This window comes from Triturus cristatus, chromosome 5_1 (assembly GCF_964204655.1).
Source record: "Triturus cristatus chromosome 5_1, aTriCri1.1, whole genome shotgun sequence".
Classification (NCBI taxonomy): Eukaryota; Metazoa; Chordata; class Amphibia; order Caudata; family Salamandridae; genus Triturus; species Triturus cristatus.
In genome coordinates this window covers 561,850,264-561,877,314 of record NC_140587.1, presented here as the reverse complement: position 1 = coordinate 561,877,314, position 27,051 = coordinate 561,850,264, and the positions used below count along the sequence as shown (strand labels likewise).

At 44.3% G+C, this 27,051-nt stretch overlaps 1 protein-coding gene across 3 annotated transcripts in view; it reads left to right on the top strand.

Annotated features, from left to right (window-relative positions):
• The window catches only part of LOC146831196 (XK-related protein 9-like), a 357,609-nt gene that overhangs the window by 140,210 nt on the left and 190,348 nt on the right, over positions 1-27,051 (top strand). For all 3 annotated transcript variants that reach the window (XM_085605455.1, XM_085605453.1, XM_085605452.1), the window contains one exon: positions 17,930-18,895. In XM_085605455.1, the coding sequence (XP_085461581.1) occupies positions 18,624-18,895 (272 nt within the window). In that variant the 5' untranslated portion in view covers positions 17,930-18,623. The remainder of the gene's footprint in view (positions 1-17,929; positions 18,896-27,051) is intronic.

The following is a 27,051-nucleotide window of genomic DNA, read 5'->3' as shown; positions in this document are numbered from 1 at the left end:
CGGCCCCATCAAGCATACCAGCTCCTCGTGTACGTAAATACATCAAAGGAGCCGGCATGTTGGACCCCACAATACACACATAGCCGCCATTTTAGGGTCAGGCCACGGAATTAGAAGTTCACCGCAAAGTCCATATTTTGGTTATAACGAGTTAAATACCTCATCGGATGGTGTAAGCTGATGAATCATCATGGCTCCGATGTGTAGTTAGGCAACCCGGGTCTTAGAATAGACTGTAGGGACCTTCGAGTGCGAACTGCTCAGGATCCGCCATTTATGTCCACGGGTCTCCAATCATGGCAGAATTAACTACGATATTTCCGCCCAAATTCGCCGACCATGCTCAGCAATAATGACACCCTCGGGAGTAGCGCTCCAACAGGAAAAGAATTCTGGTGTTCTAACGAGCCGACGATTTCATAGTCACCGAAATCCTTGCGTTTCTTCCCCACCAGGGATGAGAACACTGTTTTGTGTGTCTAGAGGGCTTGAAGCCCGGCCCCCATATTGATATGATTAAGGATTGTGCTAATGTGTATTCAGATGTATTATAGTGGCCTCTTTTCTCCTGCTTGCTAATTATGCTGATGTTTCATTAAGCAGGGCAACTAATTATTTTGTTTGTTTCATATCAAAAACAAGAATAGTTGGTTTATGTGACTGGTGATTAAGTCTTGCAGCAGGAAGAGGCGGTTCTACAGTGGTCATCAATGTTTAAGTGTTTTACTGGGTGTCTATTGGTTGATGGTCTCCTAGCAGAGGAGATGTAGTTCTTTTTCAATGAACTATGGGCATTGTTGTTCTTTATATATGTTATCATGTTTCTATTATTTTATTCATGTGAGCTGTAGTTAAATAAAATTAAGAATGAGAATGCATAATCCTCGCCCAAAGGCACGGATGGCTTTGCTTTGGGTGGGAATAGGGCGAGAAACTATGCCTGTTATGCACCAAACTCATCCAGCCATGGCCCACAAATTTCAGAAACTGAAGCCCTCTCAGAGGATAGGTTCCACATACAAAGCCTGATACTGATCTGACTTAATTGGATCATTATTTAAAGAAGTCAAGGTTGAACAGGGGATGCATGTACCACGGTTCGACCACTATCATATCCTTTTCCAGATCTCTACAAGTTTGAAAATGGCCAAGAGTTCTGCCTCTTATGTAGAGTGAGTTTGGTCCAAAGTGTTGGAATTCAAATTCAAAACAATGTTAGCTGAAAATTCTTACTTCCTAGAAGGTGATATTGACTGTACAGTCGCTACTTTCAACAACTACTATCTACTGCACTAGTTAATATTGTCCGTAAATAAACTGATTAAGACAAGAAGGACCAGTCCTAATGTGCCCTGGCTAATTGGCAGTTTATTCCTGTTGAAAAAATGGCAAGAAATTAAAAAGAGCCTGCAGAAGAAATTTTTGAACCACAACTTAAATGAAAACTTAGCTTTAAAAATCTATGAATATGCATTATAGAGTAAAGAAAATATTGCTATGCATACATACACAATCATTTCTGTTCGTATCCTTCTGGAGAAATCTTTGGCTTTGTCAAACAGTTTGCCTCTCTGTCTTTTGGTGGAGCTGACACAAGACTTTTGTGATTAATTATGTACATTTTTTACGGGCAAAAAAGGGAAAATCTCTGGCACATTTAATCAAATGCATGCACACTGGTCTGTAATGCTAGAAACACAGGCCTGGAGATCTTGCAGAGTTACTCCCTCTATGGTGGAAAGGCAAATTCTGTAAATGAAATCAGAATATCCATTTGACCATGCCTGAATCCAGCTTACTATTGAGATCATTGGTGTAAACTAGCTGAACTGACCAACTTGTCCTTTCAATCGAGGTTGGTGCCTCTAGAATGGAGGATGGCTACAGTTATCCCTTGGCTGAAAAAAATGGTACAGACCCAATCACACTGGCCAACTAGAGACATATCTCGCTTTTACCATTTACTGTCAAAATCATGGAATGTTTTTTAATGGCTAGATCTCCAGAATTTGGAGGAAACCAGTCTCAAAGATGCCACCCTATCTGGCTTTAGACCAGCTCCATACCGTTCCACAACAATGGCATTGATTTATGTGTTGGATAAGCTTCATCCATGGCTTTATGGTGGGAGGGGAACCGTTATTTTACATTTATTTCGGCCTTTCGGTCACTTTAGATACAATTTCCTACCAGATTCTTCTGCATCAGCTGTCTGATGCTGGTGTGGGAAGGAGTGCTTGCTGTGTGTAAGATTCTTTCCCCAAGACAGAATAAACCCAGTCTCCCTAGGAAATTCAACATCTACACCCAAAAAGCTTAATTATGGGATCTCTCAAATTTCGTCCATCAGCCCCACACTTTTTAACATCAAGGTGTAACCTCCAGACACTTTAATTCGATCTTTAGGATTCCCAGTGCATGGGTGCACTTATGACACACAGCTGGTGGTGAAGATAAAACGAGAGTTGTAACAAGCACAGACTGAATTTCAGAACTCTATGATTTGTTGTTGCTAAGGGGCATAAGTATCAAGCTAAATTGCGATCGCAGACACTGAAATTCACAGAATTTCGGCATTTGTGATTGCAATTTAGCTATGTGCAATGTATGAAACAAAAAACCACTCGCAATATAAGGAATCGCAAAATTTGCGACTCCCTATTTTGCAAATGCATTTAAGGAATCGCAAATTGCGATTCCTTAAAGGCAATGTAGGAAGCACAGAAAAATTGCGATTTAGGCTTAAGGAATCGCAAATTGGTGGTAATTTGCGATTTCTTTGAAAAATGCACTTTTGTGCATTTTTCAAAGTGCCATGTGGAGCACATGTATGTATGCCACATGTGCACACATACATACTTCAGGGGTGCAACAGGGTGTCCTTTTGGCACCCTTGCAACCTTGAAATTGCATTCTCAATTTGCGATTCTGTAATTGGTAATCGCAAATTGTGAATGTCTTCCCATTCATTCCTATGGGCCTCCTAGCCCATAGGAATGAATGGAAAGCTATTCCTTATTAGCGAATCTCAATTTGCGATTCGCAAATAAGAAATATGTAGGATTCGCAAACATTTGAGCAAATCCTACATACATTGCATTTTGCGATTCTTTAATTGCGATTCTCTAAAAATCGCAATTTGAGAATCGCAAAACTCTTTCTTGATATATATGCCCCTAAATTGGTTAAGGGGAATGAGTTGCAACTGAAGTCTCCCAAACTGAAATCTTGGCTATAGACAACATCCCCGGTTTTTCGTTTAATTTGTGGTGGCCAAGCAATCTAGCATGTCCCCTAGTCCTGCCCAATACCAATGGAAATGTAAGCGTTATACTAGACTTAAAATTGTTGTGTTGCCCTCAGGTCATTAACATAATGACCACCTGCTTCATGGTCCTTAAAACCATGAAAAAGCTGTAGCTCTCCGTCCCAATGTCCTGCTGGAACTGTTCTAGCAGCCAGGCTTTGTATGCAGCACACCGGAGGCACCACTATCCGATTGCATATTAAGTGATGGACAGACATTCTTTTGTATATTAAGTGAAGGGCATGTATTGTATTGTGTCGCACTGTAGCTGATGGGCAGGCATTCGGTGGCACAATAACACGTCCATGTGTAGTAACTGTTGGATGTGCATGGTTTGTCCCAGTAGCAAAGACAATCTTGTTCGCAGTAGCTGAAAGAATGGCATCATCAAAACAGTGGCGCATGGGCATGCATTCTGTTGCATGATAATAACTTAATTTATAGTGTTTCATACTGGATTTCTGTTTCTAAGGGCCAGATGTACGTCCCGCCAATTAACGAGTCGCAAATAGCGTCCAACTTGCGACTCGCAATTTGCGAATCACCAATTGGGATTGCAATTCCCAATGGGGTCGCAAATTTCATGCCTCAAGCATATTAATGAGGCTGTCGCACTTTGCGACCCCATTGGAAATGGCTGGTACTCACAGGGATGGTGGCCTGCTGGGATCAGCAGACCTCCATGTCTGGTACTGCTTTTAAATAAAGCAGTTCTTTTTTTAAATGCAGCCCGTTTTCCTTAAAGGAAAATCGGATGTATTTAAAAAATAAAAATGAACTTTTCAGTTTCATTTTTTACGGGCAGGCAGTGGTCCCTGGGACCAATGCATGCCCTTAAAAAGTATTTGTGCATGCATTCACAAAGGGAAAGTGGTCCTCTGGGGACCCCTTCCTGTTTGCGAGTGCTTTACCACCCTTCTTTTTGTTTTTTTAGTGTTTTCCATAGCGCGAACAAGACCCTTAGTATTGTATCAGAGCGCTTTACAATACAAAGCAGAGTAAGTGTAAAAACATTTTGCAATACAGAGCAGAGAAAGTATAAAAACACTTTAGCAAGGTTCTGCAGATAGCAGAAACGATAATAGAGATGATTTGTTTGGCGCAGTATGAACAAGTTCCTGTAGGAGTAAATCATAGAAGCAAGGGTGTCATCATGGGAAGTGTAGAAACAAGTTTGAAGTAGGAGGATGGATCAATGAAGGCAGGAGTGATAATGAGAGTAGAGTCTCCTTCGGATTCGGAGAGGGGCAGTGAGTTAGCCGGTGTGATAAATAGGGCCACAGATGGTGAGGATTGTTAAGGAATTTGCTCATCAGGAATGATTTGGCTTCTCTTTTGAATAATGGTGTTGGAAAGATTTTTATGATGCACAGAGGTAACGAGTTCCATAGTCTTGGTGCAGCTCCGGAGAATGCTCTGTCAAAAGTTTTTTCTTGCTGAAGCGTGAGAGTTTCAGGAGTAGATTGTCGGAGCTCCTAGAGTATCTGTTTCCTCCAGATATAGTAAGTTTCTGGGATAGGTATTGGGCGGTATTGTGGAGTAAAGCTTTATGAGTGATGCAGGCCATCTTTAGGTGGATTCTAGCTTCGTAGGGTAGCCAGTTGAGCGCCATCAGGTGTGGTGAAATATGGTCAAATTTCCTAGATCCTGTTAGGAGTCTTGCTGCTGCGTTGAGACAGGCTTTTAAAGGGGCTGTTGAGATTTTGGGAAGCCCTGAGAGGATTAGTATATCCGTACTCCAACCTCGATATGCCTAAAGCCTGAACTGCAGTTTTGAGGTCAGGGTTCTCGATGAATGGTTTCATTTTTCTGAGATATCTGAGGTGAAAGCGGGCATTTTTAACCAACAGGTTGATGTGTGTTTGTATGTTAAGGTTCTAATCCAGTGTGATTCCAACCAATTTGGTGTAGTCCACCAGAATCGGCGTGCAATTTAGAGCAGTGATCATCTAGGACCATTCCTTCATCACCAGAGAATTTTTTGGGGGGTAGATTAAAAGAAATTCATTTTTTTGTGAGTTTAGCTTGAGGAAGTTGGTCGTTAGCTATTGGACGGTCTTTTCAAGAGCTTGATTAATCATCTTGATCTCTTCAATGGAATCTATCTTGATGTAAAGTTGAGTGTCATCCGCGTATATGTGGAAGGAGATATTCGCCTGCCGTAGTAGTTCAGCTAGTGGTTCGACATAGAGGTTGAATAGCGTGGGGGATAGAGTTGAGCCTTGTAGTACTCCTAGTAGGTTGGGGAAAGAGGGAGAAAGATTTTTATTCACCATGAATGATTGCGTTCTGTTTTCCAAAAAGGATTTGAACGATTGAAGGACTGTGCCAGATAGTCCCATCCTGTTTTCCAGTCTTCTTAGAATTTTGTTCGTGATTGACAGTGTCGAAGGTTTATGAGAGGTCGAGCAGGACTAGTAGACAGGTTTCATTACGGTCGAGAGCGAGTAGGGCGTCGTGGACTAGATGAAGAATTGCTGTTTCTGTGCTATGCCCGGGTCTGAAACCTGATTAGCAGTCGTTCAGTAGTTTGAAATCCGTGATGTGTTGGTTTAATTGTTGCTGAACACATTTTCCCAAGACCTTGGCTAGCATGGGAATGTTGATATAGGTTGGAAGTTATATGGGCCAGAGGGGTTTTCTGTCATTTTTTTAGGATATCGGTGAATTTTCCAATTTTTAGGCAATCCGGGATGTGACCTTGCGATAGCAAAGCATTGACGATTTTGATACACAGAGGGGAGATGATATGGTAGATGTGGGGTAGGCAGTTTGAGGGGAGAGGGTCATTGAAGTGCTTGTTGAGTTTGATAGTTGCTAAGGTTTTAGTAATATCACTGAGACCGTAAAGTTTGAAGGTAGACCAATGAGAGTTATTTTTAGGGAAAGGTAGATCAAGTTGTTTAGGATTTTCAAGTTGTGTGCACTTTAGGGTAGCTGAGTTGATTGCTGCCCTCCTGAGCTTGTGTTGGAGGGAGTTGGTTTTAGTTATGAAGAATGAAGAACATTTTTCACTACTTAGCTGCGATTTAAAAGTCAAGAGTGTGGTTTTGGCCAATTTTTTTGATTGTTGTTTTAGCATTTCGAAGAGTTTCTCCGGTCTATTTTTGACATTGTCTAGTTTTGATCTGAAGAAGTCTTTTTTTGATTGTAGAATACTTTTGTTATAGGAGTTTCTACATTTTCTTAGTAGTTTGAGTTGGAGAGAAGGGGGATGTTGTCTCCATTTCCGTTCAGTTAGTCTTAATTTACGTCTCTATTCATTCAGGGCTCTGTTGAACCATGGGTTTTTGTCTTTGTCCGGGATTCTTTTGAGTTTTTGTGGGGCTACATGGTCAAATAATTTGGTCATCGTGGAGTTGTAGTGAGCAGTGAGGTCATTGTCGTCTGACATTTTATTGGAAGGAGTGAGTACTTTCTCACAGTGGGAAGCTAGATTGTTCCAGTTGAGATTTTTCGTGCCTCTTATCCAGTGTCTGGGCTTGAATTGCAGCGAGTAAGTTTTCTTTTTAGCGGAGGTAATTTGGAAGGGAAAATGTGATTGTGGTATCTTCCGATTATAGGGATTGTTGTCCTCACACTGTACCCCTCCCCTATTGTTTAGAGTGGTTCTTACCCTTCGCGCGACCTTGTAGAACACTGCCACACTGAAGGTTCTAAGTCGAGCTCCCTGCGAGGAGACGGCAGGCACCGGCAGTGTGAGCTGTGGCTGAGGTCATGATTTGAAGCATCTCAATAAAATACTTTCTTTCACACGACGGATTCCTGTGGTGCTTTGAAGAGTGGACTCCCCTACCAAATTTTACACTGGCGACGGTGGACAGGCACAAAAGCGTTGATGTGGAGTAAGAATTTGACCTCAACACGCGAGGAAGCGACATCGCAGGACTGTGAGAACAGCGGTGCCGTGAGTAATTACATAGAAACACTTGCGGGGTTTAGCAAGGCGGAAACGGTCATATCGTGAAGAATTTCACACGTCTAGTAGAATGCTGACCAGAGTCATGCGGTAACTGCTAATTGTGGGGACTGCTTTTGACTCACACAGACCTCTCGGACATTTGCCTTGGGTGGGCAGCACGGAAATAAAGGAAAATCAATTTTGCTGTGGAGAATGTTAGTGAACGTAATGGGCCATCACTTTAGCGCTCTTGTACTGCTGTTTCTCTGGTGACACTCATGAGATTCGGTGGCAGAGAAAGATTTGAGGAGGTGTAACGCAATATATTTCCGTGTTGCAGTCATCGCAGCAGTAATGTTTGTATGTGGTTGTGTGGGAGGAAGCAGTCACTGTGGAACTTTCGTAACAGTAGACCTTGCTTGCCCGGTGTTAAGTGTCAGCGGAAGAGAGAGACTGCACCTCTTGATGGGTATTGAAGTATTCAAGTCTTCCAATGTCAGTGTGAGTTTTTCAGGGGTATTTGAGGTGGAGAAATGGACGCGCCATCAACCTGAAAACTTGGCGCAGGGACAGCCTTGCAATCAGGAGCCATCGGATGTAGCTGGTATGGCCAGTCACTCTGACTGGCACAGCTTCTCACGGACAACTCGTTAAGGAGCACTGGTGGGGAGTAGCGACAGCTGGTTACGCTGACTGGCACTGTTTGTGTATCATCGGTTGCTGTGAGGTGGCCCTGGCCTGGAGCTGGTGAGGTGAACACTTGTCTGCTGGTCACACTGACTGGCACTGCACCTTACAGCCATCTGTTAGAAGGGATACTACAAGGAGTTGCCGTGTGTGGTCACACTGTCTGGTCCAGTATAATTTTTGCCCCTGTATAATGATCCGGCACCAGGAAAGTTAGCTCGTTAAAATTGTAAAGAGCACAGCGCCATCTTGTGGACTAAGTTTTAAATTCTACCTCTCTGCTTTGAATCTGTCCTGTGGTCAGGTAGGATTTAGAAGTTTGACTTTGTTGTGGTTCTCTTCTGGGAGTGAAGCCACTGGTGACTGGGGGGGGGGGTGGGTTTTTGTGACGTGGACAATAGTTGGTGATTGGGGACTGTACTACTTTCATTGCTAAGCATGCAGCATGTCACCCCCCCACCCCCTTTTTTTTAGCACACCAGGGGTGCCTCCTCTGAAATGGAACAAATGGAAAAAAGTTTTCCAGAATTATGCTGTGGTTTGTGGGCCTAATCTAGGTTTGGAAAGGAAGGTGGCGTTACTACTACACTACTAAGGAGCTGAAGGACCTGACTTGAATACAAATGATGCCAGAGGTCTGAATGAAATACGTTCGAAAAAGTTAGACATTCATTTCTTGCCTAAAATTAGCACCATCATGGAACGTTACCATTTTGGGAGAAGGGGACAGAAAGAGGAGAGATAGTGGAAGAATTTGTGTCAGAGTTAAGAAAATTGGCTGCAAGTTGTAAGTTTGGGGGGACTTGCGAAGAAAGGATAAGAGATCAGTTCCTTTTGATGTGCAAGATAGGAAGAATACGTGAAGAGCTCTGGCTGAAAATGATCCACCTTTGGGGGAGGTATTAATAGTTGCCAAACAGGTGGAACACATGATGAAGTGTGTCAGTGAAATTAAGCAAGATTGTGAAGAAAAGTCTAAGGTTAATAAAGTCAAGAGTGAGAATGAAAGTGTGCTAGTGGTTAAAGGCGAAAAAGGTGATCAGAAGGAAAACAAAGGAGTTTGAAGTCCAAAAGGAAATTGCTACAGGTGCGGAAGAGCAGGCCATTGGGCTAACAGTAGGGAATGCCCGGTGCTCAAGGTAACCTGCAATAAGTGCGGAAGGAGAGGTCATTTTAGAACCTGCTGCAAGAGCAATACTAACTACAGAAGAAACGTCAGATAGGACACTACACGAGTCTGTGACAAAATTGTACTGCATGTTGAGAGTGGGGCTGTGTTCAACCCGAAAGACTACATAACAATTGAAGGGACAGAGGCTGAAGCCACGTTTGACTCATTCTCAAAACTGACCATTGTTTCAGCAGAGGCTTTTGAGAAGGTGTCGAAAGGCAAGATGAAACTCCAAAGAATGGATGCCAGGTCGGGTGGCTATGGTGGTCAACCCATAAGCATGGGAGGTTTCTTTTGGGGCATAGTTGGCTATAAAGACAGAATTGCAGTAACCATGGTCTATGTATCTAATAAAGGGGACAACATACTGGGGTGGCAGGCGCAGAAAGACCTGGGCATCTATCTTAATCCAAACAAGGACCCGCAAATTTTGGTATAAGAGGTGGACAAAATAGGTGTCAGGATTGAAGATGAGTTCAAAGGAGTGTTCTCAGAAAAGTTAGGCTGTCTTAAGAACTATGTGCATAAGATCAGAGTAAAAGAGAATGCTAAACCAGTAACAGCCAAGGTCAGAAACTCGCCGATTTCCATGCAAGAACCTGTGAGAGAAGAATTGGAGAGACTGTGTTGTTTGGGAGTGATTGAGCCATTGGAGGCCACGGAGTGGCTAGCACCCATTGTAGCAGCGAGGAAAGGGGGTGGGGCTGTACGCCTATACATAGACCTAAGGGCCCTTAACAAGGAGGTGATTGTGGACAAGTTGTCTCTCCCCAACATCTCCCAAATGATGAGCAGACTTGCTGGTGCTAAGGTTTTTTCCACCCTGGACCTCACATCAGCTTATTATCAAGTCAGGTTGCACCCAGAGTCGCAAGATCTCACGGCTTTTATTACACCCATGGGGGCCTACAGGTTTAAGTGAATGCCCTTTGGACTTGTCTCAGCTGCAGCTGTTTTCCAAAGGATCATGAACAACCTTCTTAAAGGAATTCCCAGAGTTGTATGCTACTAGGATGATGTTCTGATCTTTGGAGAAGATAACACCCAACATGAGCGCAGGCTCAGACAAATCCTAGGGAGATTCCTAGAGCAAGGCATAACGGTGAAGAAAGAAAAATATAGAATTGTATGCTCAGAGATAGAGTTTCTGGGACATAAGGTGACTGGAGAAGGGATACTTCCCAAAACAGAGTTGCAGAACACCATCCTGAACCTAAAGCCTCCCAGAAGCAAAGAGGAAATCAAATCATTCATGGGTATGATTGAGTTTTATAGCAAGTTTGTCCAGAACTTTGCCAGACGTACATACCAGATTCGCAATCTCCTCAGGCAGGGGGTAACATTTGACTGGAGTGAGGCATGCCAAACAGAATTTGATGACACCAAGAAAGCACTGGCCGAGGTACCCAATAATCTCAGAGCTTCTGTTCCTGGTAGGAGGACTTTCCTGACCATGGACGCAAGCACTAAAGGGTTGGGTGCAGTCCTGACACAGGAAGGTGAAAAGGGGGAAGAGACCATAGCGTTCGCATCTAGATCCCTACGTCAGGCAGAGTACAACTACTCGGTTATCGAGAAAGAGGCACTTGCGGTACATTGGGTCACCAACACATTTAGAGATTTTGTAAGGGGAACGAAGTTCAACATAAGGACTGACCATAAGCCTCTTGTAGAAGTCTTTACCAACAAAGGGTTAGATGCCATCTCAAGCAGGATAAGAAGGTGGGTAGTGAGCCTACAAGAATACACCTTTGGAGTAGATAACATACCAGGGGTGAAGAATTTAGCCGCCGACTGTCTCTCGCAGCTGGTAGGGGAAACCACAGGAGGGCTCGAGGAGGAGAACAGGCCAGGTGAAGAGGATTATGAGACGGAGAATGAGAACATGTGTGCTATCACTCAAGGGGTGGTGGATGAAGAGCTCTGGAAGGTGGAGTTGGAGGGTGATGTGCTTCTTCAAAAAGTATGTCCCAAGACTAAGGGGGTTGGTCTGACTCCGACAAGAGGGAAGAGTCTTTCAGACCATTCTGGATGGACAGAGATGAGCTACCTGTTGTGGACAATTGTCTTTTCCGTGGTACCAAGTTGGTTCCGCCACGGAATTTGAGAGAAGTACTGGTTAACTTGGCTCATGAGGGTCACATGGGCATCACTAAAACTAAGCAGAGGTTATACCTAGACTATTGGTGTCCAAATATGGATATGGAGATAGAGAAGATGATAAGGGGGTGCGTACCCTGCTCAGCCAGCGACAAGGTACTCAAACAACACACACCCCCCATGCACTGCAGGACACTGGCGGAAGGCCCGTGGGCTGATGTAACCTTAGACATTGTGGGACCATTATCAGGAGAGAACCATAGCCCGTACATCCTGGTACTTATGGACTCATACTCCAAGTGGCCTGAGCTGAAGTTTGTGTCTAAAATAACTACCAAGTCGGTCACTGAGTTTCTCCTGGAGGTGTTCCTCCGCGAAGGGTTGCCTAGTAGTATCCTGACAGATAATGGAGTGCAGCTCTGCTCTAGAGAAATGAAGGAATTCCTAGAGTGTAATGGAATCAAACACAGGGTGGGTGCTCTCTACCATCTGGAGAACAACCGGATGGTTGAGAGATTCAACAAGACCATCAAAGAGTGCACTCAGCTAGCTAAAGTCAGCGGGTTGTGTTGGAGAGACAAGGTGAGCAAACATCTAGAAGTTTACAATTTGACTCCCCATCAAACCACGGGCATGACACCATTTGAGCGGTTGAGAGCTAGAAAACCCAATTCCAGATTAGTACCGGTGTGGATGAAATGGTACAAGGGGTGGACAACTCCTAACCGAGATAACCCATGGAGGGGCAGAGAGCTGAAGACCATGACGGACAGGAAGAGAAGGTTTGATAGAGCTCATGCGGTGAAAGAGATCCATTACAAGGTAGGGGACCTTGTTAAAATCAGAGCTCCCACAGTTTACGGAGCCTACCCGAGCTGTCAAACTATTCAGAAATGCTATTAAAACTCTGGACGGGCGTATCTGGAACCTGAGCAGAGTGGCAAGGTGTGCTATTCCCACTGAACATGGGGACATGCTCGGAAGTGGGGAGTCGGGCAAGCCACATTCTGCCAGGTCTGGTGAGTCATCAGTTGATAGGAGGATCAACACTCACCACAGGCTGGGCGGTAGGGTTATCTGTCATCCCAAATATTTAGATCTGTATGTTGATAGGTAGTCCTGAGTTCTGCTTGCTATGTTGTTGTTCTTACCTGCTTAAAGTAAGGAGGGGGATGTGTGGTATCTTCCGATTATAGGAATTGTCCTCACACTGTACCCCTCCCCTATTGTTTAGAGTGGTTCTTACCCTTAGCACGACCTTGTAGAACGTTGCCACACTGAAGGTTCTAAGTCGAGCTCCCTGCGAGGAGACGGCGGTCACCGGCGGTGTGAGCTGTGGCTGATGTCATGATTTGAAGCATCTCAATAAAATACTTCATTTCTTTCACACAACGGCTTCCTGTGATGCTTTGAAGAGTGGACTCCCCTACTAGATTTTACAGTGATAGTCTGACCAATCACAAGGGGTGATCAAGATAGATTCAACCATTTTTTCTTTAGAGATGATCCAGTCAAGTGTATCACCTTTGGAGTGGGTGGGTTTTGAGACGGCTTGGATCAGGGAATGGTCTGCTAGGAAGATTTTGATAGCATTGACCTGCTTGTCTAGGGGGTCTTCCCAATGGAGATTGAAGTCGCCAAGGATTAGGTCATTGGAACGAGGGGTTGAGTTAGTTGTAATGATTTCCATAAGTTGGTCTGTGAATACAGCGTTCTTACCTGGGGGATGGTAGAGTATATGTAGTTTGTAGGGGTGGTTTTCTGAGGATTTGAAGGAGATCCTGAGGTATTCACACAAATCCAGGGGTTCGGAGTGAAACTTCGAGATAGCGATGTCGGATCGATGTATGCAGGTGATGCCTCCGCCCTTTTTGTGAGGTCTGTCTAGTCTTATATGATGTTGCAGTTCAGGGGGACTAGAAGGTCTAGGCATGGAGAGGATGATTGCGTGAGACAAGTTTCCGTTGGTTACGTCCATTTTCAGGTTCAGAATGAGGTTGGCAATGTCAGAGGTGTGTTTTAATAGGTGGCAGGAGATCTAGTTTGAGGCATTCTCTAACGAAGGGTCGGGATTTTCAGAGGTTGGGGTTATTATTTGAAGGTTATTAGGGTTTAATGTTCTGTGATTCGGTTGGGATGTTCTGTTTGGGTTGATGGGGACTGGATGAATAGAGAATTCGTCCTTATTGGTGAGGGGACAAGTAGGAGCTTCGTAGAGCAGTAGTACGGCTTGGGTTTCCGAGTCCGTTAAGTAGTTGGGGTGTTTGCGTGTACGGAATTGTTGGTTAGTCAGAGGCAGTGGGATAGTGTTTATCTCATTGTTGTCTGCAGCTAGAGTGATCTGAAAGTGGTTGATTTTAGAGAGAGAATTTTCTGCGAGTTGTAAGATGTTTCTAATTTCTAAGATAACGTTTTGTAGGTTCCGGAATGTGAGGTTAGTGTGGGTTCTGAGTGTGTCTAGTTCATATTGGTAAGAGGGGGAAGGCAGGAGCGGTGCGCAAAGAGGGAGGGGGAAAGTATTGCTGGAGGGTTCGATGACTGTGATAGCAGTTTGGGAGGTTTGACTGCTGGGAGTGTGGTAGTCAGGTATGCATGGGTTGGAGGCTATTTTACGATTCACTACGGTGGCCTTGTTGTGGTTAATTTCTTCGGAGGTCGGAGAAGGGTTGAGGTGGGGGAGAGGGTTATGGGGACAGGGGTGGTGGCGGAGTGTGGAAATGATGAGGGTCGAAGATTGGGTATTAGGGGAGGAGCATTGTTGTCGCTTCCTGCGATGGTTCTAGGTAAGGGTGTCTGTGATATGAGTTCTAAGGGAGGTGAGTAGTTGTTGCTTCTTTCGAGGGTTCTAGGTAAGGGTGTCTGTCACTGAGATTCCATAGAGATAGAGGGAGTAGTTTGGTCCAGGTGGACAATGGGTGGAGTGTTGGTGTGGGTTTTTAGTGTGGAAAAGTATTTGTCGAATAGTTCTAGGTCCTTATTGGCTGCTTGAATAAGAACAGTGCCATTTTTGTAGGTTGTTATGCTCAGGGTAGCTCCAAGGTTTTGTGAGGATACCGCTGTAATCCTGGATCCGTAGGGAATATTTTTCTTGCAATGGATGATTAGTAGCTTTGAAAAAGAAGTTTGCCATTTGGCCATTTTTCTTGTGAAAAATATGAGGTTATTGATTATTACACCTTTCTTTGTGTTGAAGGAGGGGTCAAGGAACAGAGTTTCGGGGGGTTTTCTGAGGAGGTTGTGTTTGAAGGTTTTGAAAGCATTCTTAGATAGATTAAGGGGTAGAGAATAGAATAGGCATTGTTTCCTGCAGGTTTCATAGATGGTCCAGCCATTATATGGTTTTCCTTGTTCTGGGTGGAATGACCGGTTCGCACTCCTTTAGAGGAAGAGCTAGGAATAAGTATTTCAAAGGGAGAAGTATGGAAACAAAGCAGGCCAGTGTGGGAGAAAATGTATTTTAGAGGGAATTAGATAAGAAGAAGAAGGCTGCACAAAATAACTAGATGGTCTAAATATGGCAGAGATGTTACAAGATGGCTGACATTTTGCAGGTTGCAGCTGAGGATGTATTGTAGGCATTTATAGGCACGGAGAAGTAGTCCTCTGTTTCTTTTTACTATTGCAGGCTCGGGCTCTTGTACTATTAGGCAGGAGGAAAATGTCCCAGGCTAATATAAGATGGTTGCTTGTTTGTAGGCGATCCTCGGGTGGTTATTCAACTTTTTTTGTTTATATGTTGCTTAAATGTTCTTTATAGGCTCCAAATATTTATTTTTGTTTTTGTTAGTTTGTTCAAGGGAGGGTGAGATGGGACCTCCGGGATCACCCCTTCCCGCAATCCCTTGGTCTTAGACTGGAGTACCTGGGGATGCAGCAGCGCCGGTCTGGGGATGGAGCGGCACGCTCCCGCAGTAGGGCTTCTGAGAAGGGTGGTAAACTGCAAGTGTTTTGCAACCGCAATGGAAGTCGCAAAACATTCTTACAAAGGTGTTGGAGTCGCTATTAGGAAGGAACGCCTTCCTAATAGCGAGTCGCTAACCCTATTTTGCGAGTCACTAATTGATTAGCGACTCACAAAATAGGGTCAGTACATTGGCCTGACATTTTTTGCGGTCGCAAAGGGGCTGAATTCCCCTTTGCAACAGCAAAATACGGTCGTACATTTGACCCTCAGTGCTTTAAATAACAGATTTTTCTATAACCAAGTTTAATTGTACTGAATTTACCTCATTTGGAAAGATAGAAAATCATCTAGTTTTGCTGGTATTCAAACTCACGCCCTGCAAATTACCACATATTTTAACTTAAAGGTTTTAACTCACTATGCCACCCTGCTAGGCTACGTAATGTGCCTGCTGTCTAGCATAGCTGCTTGCAGGCAGAATACAGGGACAAGCAGGGTGTCTCCTAGCCTTTATCTATACTGGTCCACAGGACTAATATGCCAGCTATTGGTCTAATCAGTAGCAAATTATACCTTCCCACCACAGACATTGGTTTAAATAGACGTATCACCTAAATTTAACAAAGTAGATGGAGGTGGGCACTGCACAGATTTTGGTCGCATAGTTATGTGATAAACTGCTATCCCATTCATTGAGTATTGTATCTCATGCCTGCTGCCATTATTTTTCAGCTTTTCATTTTCTCTTACATAGATTTCAGTCTCACCAAAGAAAATGGAAAATGTATATAAAATATACAGGACTATTTTCAAAGATGTATGGTGAAATAAGTCAGTGGGTTAGAACATTTGATGTGGAGAACTCTGCAAAACCTATGTCATATGTTTGAAACCTTGTTTTCAAACCAAGCCTTTCATTCTTCATCAGTCAAAATAATCAGCACCTTTGAGCTGTGCTATTGTGACATCAGATATCTGACAGTTTGGTGCTTTACGTTAGAAAGTAGATCAGCTCGTTAATTGATGTGGTTATTTCAAGCCCTGGATTAATGAAACGTGTAGGAAAGTTGGCCTGCTGAAATCGTTCATGAAGCCAGTGCAATTTTATTCACGAATTAACTGTATCTGCAGTGCTGAGTTTGACTTAAAGACTCCCTGGACTATTGTGTAAATATATTGTATATTCACATAACACGGGCAGCACCTCAAATGTTGCTTTAGGAAATAAATCCATTTGATAAATGATGAGAGGATGTTGGTTGTTGGGCTACCTCCTGAATTTCGATTCCGGGGTAGAGGGATTTCAGTGTTTAGTTCTCATTTTTTCCACCTTACTTTGTTGTGTTATTCTGGACAAATATCATCATCACTCTGTGTCTCATTTGTCTCTTCTGCCAAAATGGAGTTTCCCAGCCCAGGATAAGTGCACCTATTCAGCACTATATAAATAAGCAAGCATATATGTGTAGATGGACATTGGTAGTATTCAGGTTCTCTTCATCTACTTTTTTGTTCATACATCAGCATACATTACAATTAAAGAGACTTGTTATTGCCATAAATTGTATTTTCTCTCCCAGAATAGCCTGTAAAAACAAATCTTTGCAAAGAACTGCCAACCCGAAACCCATCCTAGGATACTTGTTTCCAGTTCAGGCAGGACCTGGCTTGGCAGTTTGGGCTGGACTGTTCCCTCAGGGAATAGGGACAAGACTGATTTGCATATGGCTAGGTCCAAACTGCGGTGGCGTGGTGAGTTAAAAAATAATTGATTTAGGCCCAGATCTCTGTACTGGGGTTGAGTGTTTGACATTGTTCAGCATTCCATCCATCAATTGTACTTTTTGCATTTGTCACCCCAAGTGGGGCAGGGATGCCCAGACATTGTACCAGTGCTCGCCATGCCACTGATTTCAAGCTATCCTGGATGATGAGGAGTTATACTCCGAAACCAGTCCTAGGATGATTGTTTCCGGTCCAGGGAGGACTTAGCTTGACAGTTTGGGCTGGACTGTTCCCATGGGAAGCAGGGTCAAGACTGATTTGCATATGGCTAGGTTGAAACTGGGGTGGTGTGGTGTGTAAAAAATGATGGATTAGTGTTTGACATTGTTCAGCATTCAGTCCATCAATTGTTCTTTTTGCATTTGTCCTCCCAAGTGGGAATGGGGAGGCCCAGACGTGGGTCTTGTGCTTCCCATGCCACTGGATTCAAGCTTTTCTGGCTGGTGAGGGGGGAAACCTCAAAACCGATCCTAGGATGCTTTTTTCTGGTCCAGGTAGGACCTGGCTTGGCAGTTCGGGCTGGACTGTTCCCATGGGGAGCAGGATCAAGACTGATTTGCATATGGCTAGGTTGAAACTGGAGTGGCGTGGTGAGCAAAAAAACGATGGATTTAGGCACAGATCTCTGTACTGGGAGTGAGTGTTTGACATTGTTCAGCATTCCATTCATCAATTGTACTTTTTGCTGATGATGAATGCGTTTGGCATGACGGGATAGCACCAGATATACCTTTGAACTTTCTTTGCAAAGATTCGTTTTTACAGGCTATTTTGGGAGAGAAAATACAACGTTTGGCAATAATAAATTTGTTTAAGTGTAATGTACGCTGAAGTTTGTACAAAAAAGTAAATTAGTTTTGCGGATCCGAATGGCGAGGAGTAGGAATAATTGAAAGGTGTTGCAGTATCACAGACTAGCCACAGTAACTCATTTTAACTTCTTAAAATAATGTTATGCCTTTCTGTACAGCAGGAAGTATATTCAGATGTCCGTGTTCTCATGTCTACCATTTCTGTATGTTAATACATTTAATATTCGTAAAATAGTAATTGTGAAATTTTCATTATTTTCAGGTATGTTTATGAAGGATGATTTACCATTGCACGATCCTGAAAATGATAACATCGTCCGCATAAAAAGAATGCATAGAAACACACGTGCCTACCTTTTACATGTTTAAAACTCCACTGACCAAAGCACCAAATAACCGAGCAAACAAAACTGAAGAAAAAGTGAAGAAAAAAAGAGCATCTCTGACGTTTGAATTTTGGAGAGCCTCCTGCTTGATTTGTTTGGTTGGTTTCATTTCAAATAATACTGCCTCAAAGAAATGCCAAGAAGAACTTCTTGGAAATATGAAAAATGTTTGCAACAAAAAAACACCCCAGCAGATTCCAGTATTATTCCGATGGAATGGAAGGACACCAGCCAATCACAGTTGTGGTCACGCATTTTCTTAGGAGGCATTACAGCTGAGTTTTACACCTGTAAGAAAGAGGTTGTTAACGTTCGGTGCATAGCCTCATGATTCTACGAAAACAATTTTCAGCTTGGGTTGAATGTGTATCGTTCTGCTCAGTTTCCTGTATCTATGTCACGTGGGCTACATTTCAGCATTTCTTTTTTATCTCTGGAAAATTCTTCCCTCGATCAAGAAATGGTAAACGGAGGACCAAGCTCCATTTCAATATAAGATTATTTTCTTTGTGCTCTGCACACCATAGGATGCTCACAGTCGCAGAGCAGTCTGAACTTCCTTAGTTAAGAATGAAATTTACCAAGTGTAATTTGTTAATGACGTTGTTCGGATTTCTTTCGTATGTGATTGACATCGGGATCGATATCTCTGTGGCTGTCAAGCATTACACCAAAGGACATTTTATTGCGGCTTCACTGACACTAATCTTTATACTGCTGGCAATGATTATTGTGCAGATTTTCAGCTATTCCTGGTTCAAAGCAGACCTTCAGAATGACCCCCATGAACAGCAGAGCTGGGTTGTTCTAACTCATCTCTTTCAGCTTGGAATCTTCATAAGGTAAGTGCACAACTGTGACATGTGGTCAGTGAGCTTTGAGTACAGGGAGGGAGAGTGCAGACTGTGGCTAACTGAGGTAGACCCTTCTGTCCACTGTTGTAGAATATACCCTGGGGGTAATGGTGACCACGATCCTCAATGCAGGGGTAGGGCAGAGCCTGTGCCTGCTAAGCAGGGTGGAAGACCATGCCCAGCTAGTTTGGTCATTCATTCAAGGCTCTAGAGACTAGAGAAGAGGCTGCAGGTGGTGGCTGTAGGCCACACCCTCCACTTCTTGCTGTCTTACAACTTTAATTGATGTGTTTAACCATATCTATTGATCTGTTGCTTGTCAGCATAACTGCATATACTTCTATTCAAATACATTTCAGATGTTTGCACTGGTGCTGCAGCCTTACAACATCTACATGTAGATGCAGGTACCGAAACCATTCAACTGCATTTATAGTATAAGAAAATGTATATTGCTTGCAAGTGCAACTACATTAGCCTTTCTTGTCAACTTGTTTAGTGTTTGTATGCCATGATGTGGACAGTGGTTCAGGAGCCAGATAGCTGCTCTGTGAATGCATCTGCTGCAGCCATTCTGCTCTATAGAAATTATTTGTCAAGAAGTCTAGATGTTCCACGTTACATTGTAAGCATTTCCTTTTAAGATATGTAATTCTTGTGAGGGAAATGGCTGCTGAAGCCTTTCATCTCCTTGTCTCCCTGTCTAATGCGTAATGCACAGTGTGTTGCCAAAAGTGATGCAATTGATGTTAATATTTGATATTTAGAAACAGTGAATGTTATGGGTGCCACTCTGTAGTTGTACTTAGGCTTCCCTAGATAGTAATTCCTCAGAGTTTTGAGTGTTAACACCTTTGTGACCATTTGATAAATCTCCATGAAACTTTGCAGACTCATTGCTTTTTCTACTTTGGTGAATGAAGCAAAGTTTTCCAGTGATTGGTCAAGAGGGTTCAAAGAAAAAAGGGAGGTGCATTTTTCCACCAATGCATTTTCCATAGACTTTGTGCTGATGTATCGCGGGCAAACGACCAGTCAAATTTCCATAACAATTGGCAAAATTATACATTATGGTGTGCAAATGATCCTTTTTGGTAGTATAGATAAGTAGGGTAAGTGTTTTTAAAGTTATAAGGTATTTTATCTTAGTGATATCTCAGACTGCAGTAGTTTTGCAAAAGTACCACGGTACATGCTGACCACAAGGCAGTATATGATTGGCTAATGGCTGTATTACAAAAGGAAAACACAGCCATATAGTTTGTACCACACTTTGGCTCTGTTCTGGGTTAGGGCCTTAGATATAGGTAAGTATGGGTGTATTGGTGAGTGAATGGATGTCTCAGTGGTACACGTGCGAGTAACTACATATGTAAAAGGCAGTATATATGAGTGATGGTGTATATAAATGACTATATGTGAGAGTGAGTGATTGTGAGAGGGGCTTTATGGATGAGTGTGTACTTGTATCAGTGATTGTATAAGAGAGTAAGTATGCATTCGTATCTGTATGAATAAGTGAGGTGGTGTGTGCATAACTGTATAGGTGACTGTATAGTCTTTGCATGACTGACTAGGTGTGTGAGTAACTCTGGATGATTGGCGGTGTGTGAGTGTCTGTATAGGTGTAGGAGTGCATATGATAGTGTTGTATTGATGAGTGACTGCATGTATGAGTGACTATATGGGTGAATGAGTGGATGGGTGTGTAGACCTAGGAATCAGTTATTGCGTATGTAGTAACTGGTATTGGTGTGCCTATGGTTTCGAAAATGGTAGTCTGTATTTTACAGTGGGTGTATCAAAGGTTATATTAGGGTGTGAGGAGCTGCATCAAATTTTCACATGGATGATGTCATCAGGGATTTCATCAGTGATGTCATTTGAGATGTCATCAGTGATGTCATCATTGATGACACTGACCATGTCATGAATGATGTAATATGTGATGTCATCAGCAGTGCATTATGGGGGCGCGAGTTATAGTTAGCTGAACTAACTATAACGGCAGAATTTCTCTGGTTTTGTATGAGTGAAATGGACAACTTACTATAACGTCCCTGAGAAATGGTTTTTTCAGTGAATTTCAAAGGTTTTTTAAATGCTAATTTCTAAGTAAAACTTGCCTGAAACCTATGGTTTTTTCAGTGAATATCAAAGGTTTTTTAAATGTTAATTTCTAACTACAACGTCCCTGAAACCTATGTTTTTTTCAGTGAATTTCAAAGGTTTTTTAAATGCTAATTTGTAACTATAACATAGCAGTCGCATTTTCAGAGTGGTGGAGAAAGGTGAGCGTGGCCTCCAAACGCCTTTTAGCAATCCCACTGTGTGGGATTTACTGAAGTAACAGGAGGGGTAGTTAGCCCCCAGCCAACTACCCCTTTTATTACCTCCAGTAAGTCCCACACAGCAGGGTTGCTAACTTGTTATATCAGGCCTGCCCCCTCCCTGCACCACTGTGCAAACACACCCCCTGGCGCATTGTAAGTTGGGGGATTAAGTCCCCTTGAATCCTGAGGGTCCCTGGGGGACAACTGGCCCACCAGGTACCTCCAGTAAGTGCCACAGAGCTGCGTTGCAGAGAGGTGTCCTGAGGCCACTCCCCTTAGTACACCACGCTGCAAACGTGGCTTCTGGCACACTGCTGCTCGGAGGATGAAGTCCACTTGTGTCCTGATGTCCTTAGGACACAAAAGGACCTCATCGCCCCACCAGCAGTGCACCAGAAGCTGCGTTTGCAGAGTAGTGTAAAAGTTGGCCCCCAGGGACTCTCAGGATTAAAGGGGACTTAATCCCCCAATTTACAACACTCCAGGGGGCATGTTTGCACACTTTTTATATCAGGCCCCCCCCTCCCTGCACCACTGTGCAAACACGCCCCCTGGTGCGTTGTAAGTTGGGGTATTAAGTCCCCTTCAATCCTGAGGTTCCCGGTTTATTCTTTTTTTAAAAAGAAGACGATGTTTGTCATATCCCACGAGCTGGGTACCATCCCACTCACACTAATATAATTCATAATTCTAGACATAATAGGAACCAGACTTGCCTTGAATATCTTATCAAATTCCACCGGTATTGTATCCTCACCTGCTGCTTTTCTAGAGGGGAAGGCACCAATAGCCTCAGATATTTCATCACCTTTTATATTTAAATTAAGGGAATCAAGTCTATGAAAAGTTTCACAGAACTTACACTTATCTATATTGTCAATATTTTTTTTTTATCAAACACATTAGGGTTACTATATAGTGACTGATAGAAACCTAAACATTGTTCTACTATCTCTTCAGGCTGCGTATAGAGTAACCCCCCAGCACCTCTTATGCCTTTTATTTCTCGTTCCGCCCTTTTGTCAGAGAGTTGATGTGCGAGCACTTTACCTACTTGTTCGCCATACTCGTATTGAAGAGCTCGATTTTTATTATAACTGGCCGCCGTCTTATCTTTTAGGGACTGTCCTAATGCAGCACGTTTTTCAAATAAAAGTAGATATGTTTGTGAATATATTGAGGCTGCCGTCTGTTGAGTAATACCGCATCTGATTTTGTCCGCGTGTGCTATTTGTAATTGTCGAATGGCTTCTCTAGTAGCTTTGTTTGCCAGATTTTTGATACGATTTAATCTGAAGACATATTGCTGAGTAGCTCCTCTTATGTAAGCTTTAAGTAAGTCCCAGATAGAAAAGAGGGAGGCAGAGCCTTCATTATCTAGAATAAAATTACTAATACTATTCTTCAGAAAAGCTTGAAACTCTATATCCATCAGCAGATAACGAGGAAAGGAAAATTGGCGTACTAATTTATTAGATGAGCTAAGCGCAAGTACCAACAATAGGGAATTATGATCTGAGACTATCTTGGGGTACACTTCACACTTAGCTATATTAAGGATAGCATTGTTGACCAGGAATATATCAATTCTTGAATACTGCTGGTGTGGTGCACTATTGTAAGTATACCCAGGTTGAAGAGGATGCAATCACTGCCAAACATCTTTCAGACCATGCAATCGAGCCATTCCCATGATAGCAGCCCTGACTTTCCTCCTTCTAGCCGAGGCGCCTCGATTAGTTGAGTCTAAGTGTGAATTCATGAGACATCTCCCATAATAATTAACTGTCCCTGCCAGTCAAAAAGATCTAGAGATAACGTCTCAAAAATAAGCGGCTCATCCAAGTTTGGACCATAAAGAGCACATAATACAAATTTCTGACCTTCTATAAGTAGCTGTACAATTATTCACCTGCCTCGGTTATCATGAGAGGCTCTAAGCAAGGTGTAGTCAAGCCGTTTGTCAATTAAAATAGCAATACCTGTAATAGAGACCGTCTGGGAAGTACATCCAATTATCTTATAATCCAATTGTTTTAATAACTGTCTGTCCTTATATGCCAGATGTGTTTTAACCAAAGCAACAACATGAGGTTTATAATTTTGGAGATCTGCCCGTACCATCTGATGTTTGCTCGCAGAATTTAGTCCAGCAACGTTCCAGCCTAAACACTTTATTAGCCCCATTTGTTTTGTATATAGGTCATATAAAGGCCTAGGGACCACAAATCATATCTCCACCTATTTCCCTTATCATCAGATATAAACAGGCAAAAAAATTACATCCCGAAATGTATTAAATTTGAATCTACATATGCTGCTATAGATAGCATAGCTCATATAAAAAAATTATTCCTCTGCTTACTCCTTTCGATATTTTTAACTTAACCCCCTCCATCCAAACAACCCAAAGCCACACCCAAACCCTCCATACCCCTCCCTGAGAGGGATCCTCCCACTCCACCCTGTTTCCTAGAGAAAGAATCACCCCAACTAGGCTGTCGATGGACCTAACAGCCTCTAGAGAGCTTATGCACCCCCCGGATGCTACCTGCTAAGTATTAGCCCCGTCGTAACCTAGGTCATAAAAACTAAAAAAAGCCCATACACAAAATGTATCATGGTATAATCATAAGGGCTATCATAAACATAATCATGAGTGATATTATGCCTATATCTGCTTAATCCTTAAATGTCTAAATCACATATTAATATTAATACAAAAAAAGGAGAGGGAAAAAAAAGGGGGGAGAAAAAGATAAATGGATTCAGACAGAGCCATAAAAAGTACAAAATGAGATCCCATGAACAAAGGTCCATCTAAATATATTCTAAGATCTTAGGACATCGCCTTCTCCAAAGGCTTCCAAGAATTAAGAATATGCTGGGCCTCAGTAGCTGTGTGGAAAATCCAAGTGTCCCTGACGAATAGCCTTAAGTCTTGCTGGCTCTTGAATAAATACTTGCGCACCGGCTACCTTCATAGGGTCAATCAGTTGGCGTAAGGTCCAGCGTCGCTCCATTGTCTCCTTGCAGAAACCTGACCTGGTCAGTGATCGGCTCTTCCCCCACAGCTCCGCTCATCAGCATCCTGCCCACGGTCCCCACAGGCAGGGTTCGAGCCCCCCCCTTGCTGGGTCTCGATTTTTTCATCTGCTTATTTTATTTTATTTTACTGCTCCCATCCTTAGCTCCTTGGCTGAGTGTTGCCCGCTACCAGTAACGCTTCCACTGCGTTTCCTTTTCCCGCCGTAACCCGCCCCGCTCCCACCTCCCGGCCACATGCCCTTCCCCCTCCCCTACTTAAATGCCGACCTCTGCGGGGAGAGCGAGCTAGACCCCTGACCTTTGGTCAGTGATCAGCTGTTCCCCCGCAGCACCACTTGTCAGCACTCTGCCCACGGTCCCCACAGGCAGGGTTCGAACCCTCCCCCTACTGGGTCTCGATTTTTCATCTGCTTATTTTATTTTATTTTACTGCTCCTCTCCTTCTTGGCTCCTTCGCTGAGTGTTACCCGCTACTAGTAACACTTCCACTGCGTTTCCTTTTCCTCCCAGCCACACGCCCCTCCCCTACTTAAATGCTGCAGTGGATGCAAGCCCGTCTGCGCCAGACCCCTTGGCCCCTGTGAGCGCCACAACACCCGACGCCACTACGATGCCAACACCCTCCACGCACTCAACGCCGGACGATCCTCCTCCTGCTTCCAGGCCACCCAAAGCTCACCCATGGACCCTTCACCTGCCGAAACTGTGGCTACACCTGCAGCGCACACCTGCACATCCTGCCCACCCCACCACAGCAGACCACAACCATCTCAGATGCATACTACTCAACACCCGCTTAGTCCACAAGCACGCCGTCGAACTCTGGGAACTGCTCGATTCATCCTCCCCGGACGTCGCCTTCCTGACGGAGACCTGGATGAACGCCTCCTCAGCGCCCGACATAGCCATAGCCATCCCGGACAGCTACAAGATTACCCGCAGGGACCGAAACAACAAACCAGGAGGAGGAATCGCCATCGTCCACAGGAACACCATCAGAATCTCGACCAACACCGAAGACTCCCTAAGCATGGCCGAACACCTACACTTCCAGATCCACGTCAATCACAACACCACCCTCAGAGGAACCCTCATCTACAGACCCCCGGGACCCCGGCCGCAGTTCAGAGACTCCATAACTGACTTCAGCTGCACGCACGCCTTTGCCTCCACAGACTACATTCTCCTCGGAGACCTGAACTTACACCTCGAGAACGCAAACAACAACAACTCCACAACCTTGATCGCCAACCTCGCCAACCTCGGACTCAAACAGCTCGTCACCACACCCACCGACTCCGCCAGACACACCCTCGACCCCATCTTCTCCGCCAGCAACCACGCCACCTTCAGCCACACCACCGAACTCCACTGGACCGACCACCACTGCATCCACTTCTTCTTTCCAAGAAACACAACGCGCACAACCAACCGCAACAAATCCCACACGGCAGCTGGAACAAAGACACCGAAGACCAGCTTATCACCACCCTCGCCCGAGGCCCTCCTTCCGAGACCTCAGACACCAACGCAGCAGCCCACAACTTCAGACAATGGATCGATGACTGTGCCAACACCCTCGCCCTGATCAGGAAACCCTCAAACAGGCGCACCAACACGAGAGCCATCTGGTTCAACGCTGACCTCCAGACTTCCAAGCAAACCTGCCGAAGACTCGAGAAGCAGTGGCGCCACGACCAGACACCAGACAACTACACAGCCCTCAAGAACGCCAGACGCAAGCACCACCAACTCATCCGATCTGCCGAAAGGACCTCCTTCAAGGAGCGCACCGACAACCACGCACACAACAGCAAAGAGCTCTTCAACATTCTGAAAGAACTCACTACCCCCATCTCCAATGACATCCTGCCATCACAAGAACTCTGCGACTCCCTGGCCAACTTCTTCCACCGCAAGATCGCAGACATCCATGACAGCTTCGACACCCAGACACCGACGACAGACACTGACACCCCCGATTCAGTGCCCACCAAACACACCAACCTGCTGCTCTCCTGGAACAACGTAAACGACGAAGACACCATCAAAATCATGAACCCCATCCACTCCGGCTCACCTTCAGATTCCTGCCCCCACCACATCTTCAACAAAGCAAGCTCCATCATCGCACCCCAACTCCAGAAGATCATTAACAGCTCCTTCGAGACCGCTACCTTCCCGGAGAGCTGGAAACACGCTGAGATCAATGCCCTACTCAAGAAACCCATGGCGGACCCAAAGGACCTCAAGAACGTTCGTCCAATCTCCCTGCTCCCGTTCCCTGCAAAAGCCATTGAGAAGACCGCCAACAAACAACTGACCCACTTCCTTGAGGAGAACAACATCGTGGATTCCTAACAATCCGGCTTCTGAAGCAACCACAGCACCGAAACCACCCTCATCACCTCCACCGACGACATAAGGGCCCTGCTGGACAACGGCAAAACGGCGGCTCTCATCCTCCTGGACCTCTCAGCCGCCTTTGATAATGTTTGCCACCACACCCTGCGCACAAGCCTCCATGACGTAGGGATCTGCAACAAAACCCTGAACTGGATCACCTCCTTCATCACCGGCAGATCCCAGAGAGTCCGCCCCCCCATTCCGATCTGAAGCTACCACGATCACCTGCGGCGTACCCCAAGGATCGTCCCTCAGCCCGACCCTTTTCAACATCTACATGGCACCTCTCACCAACATCCTCCGGGTGCACCACCTGAACATCATCTCGTATGCCGACGACACCCAGCTGATCCTCTC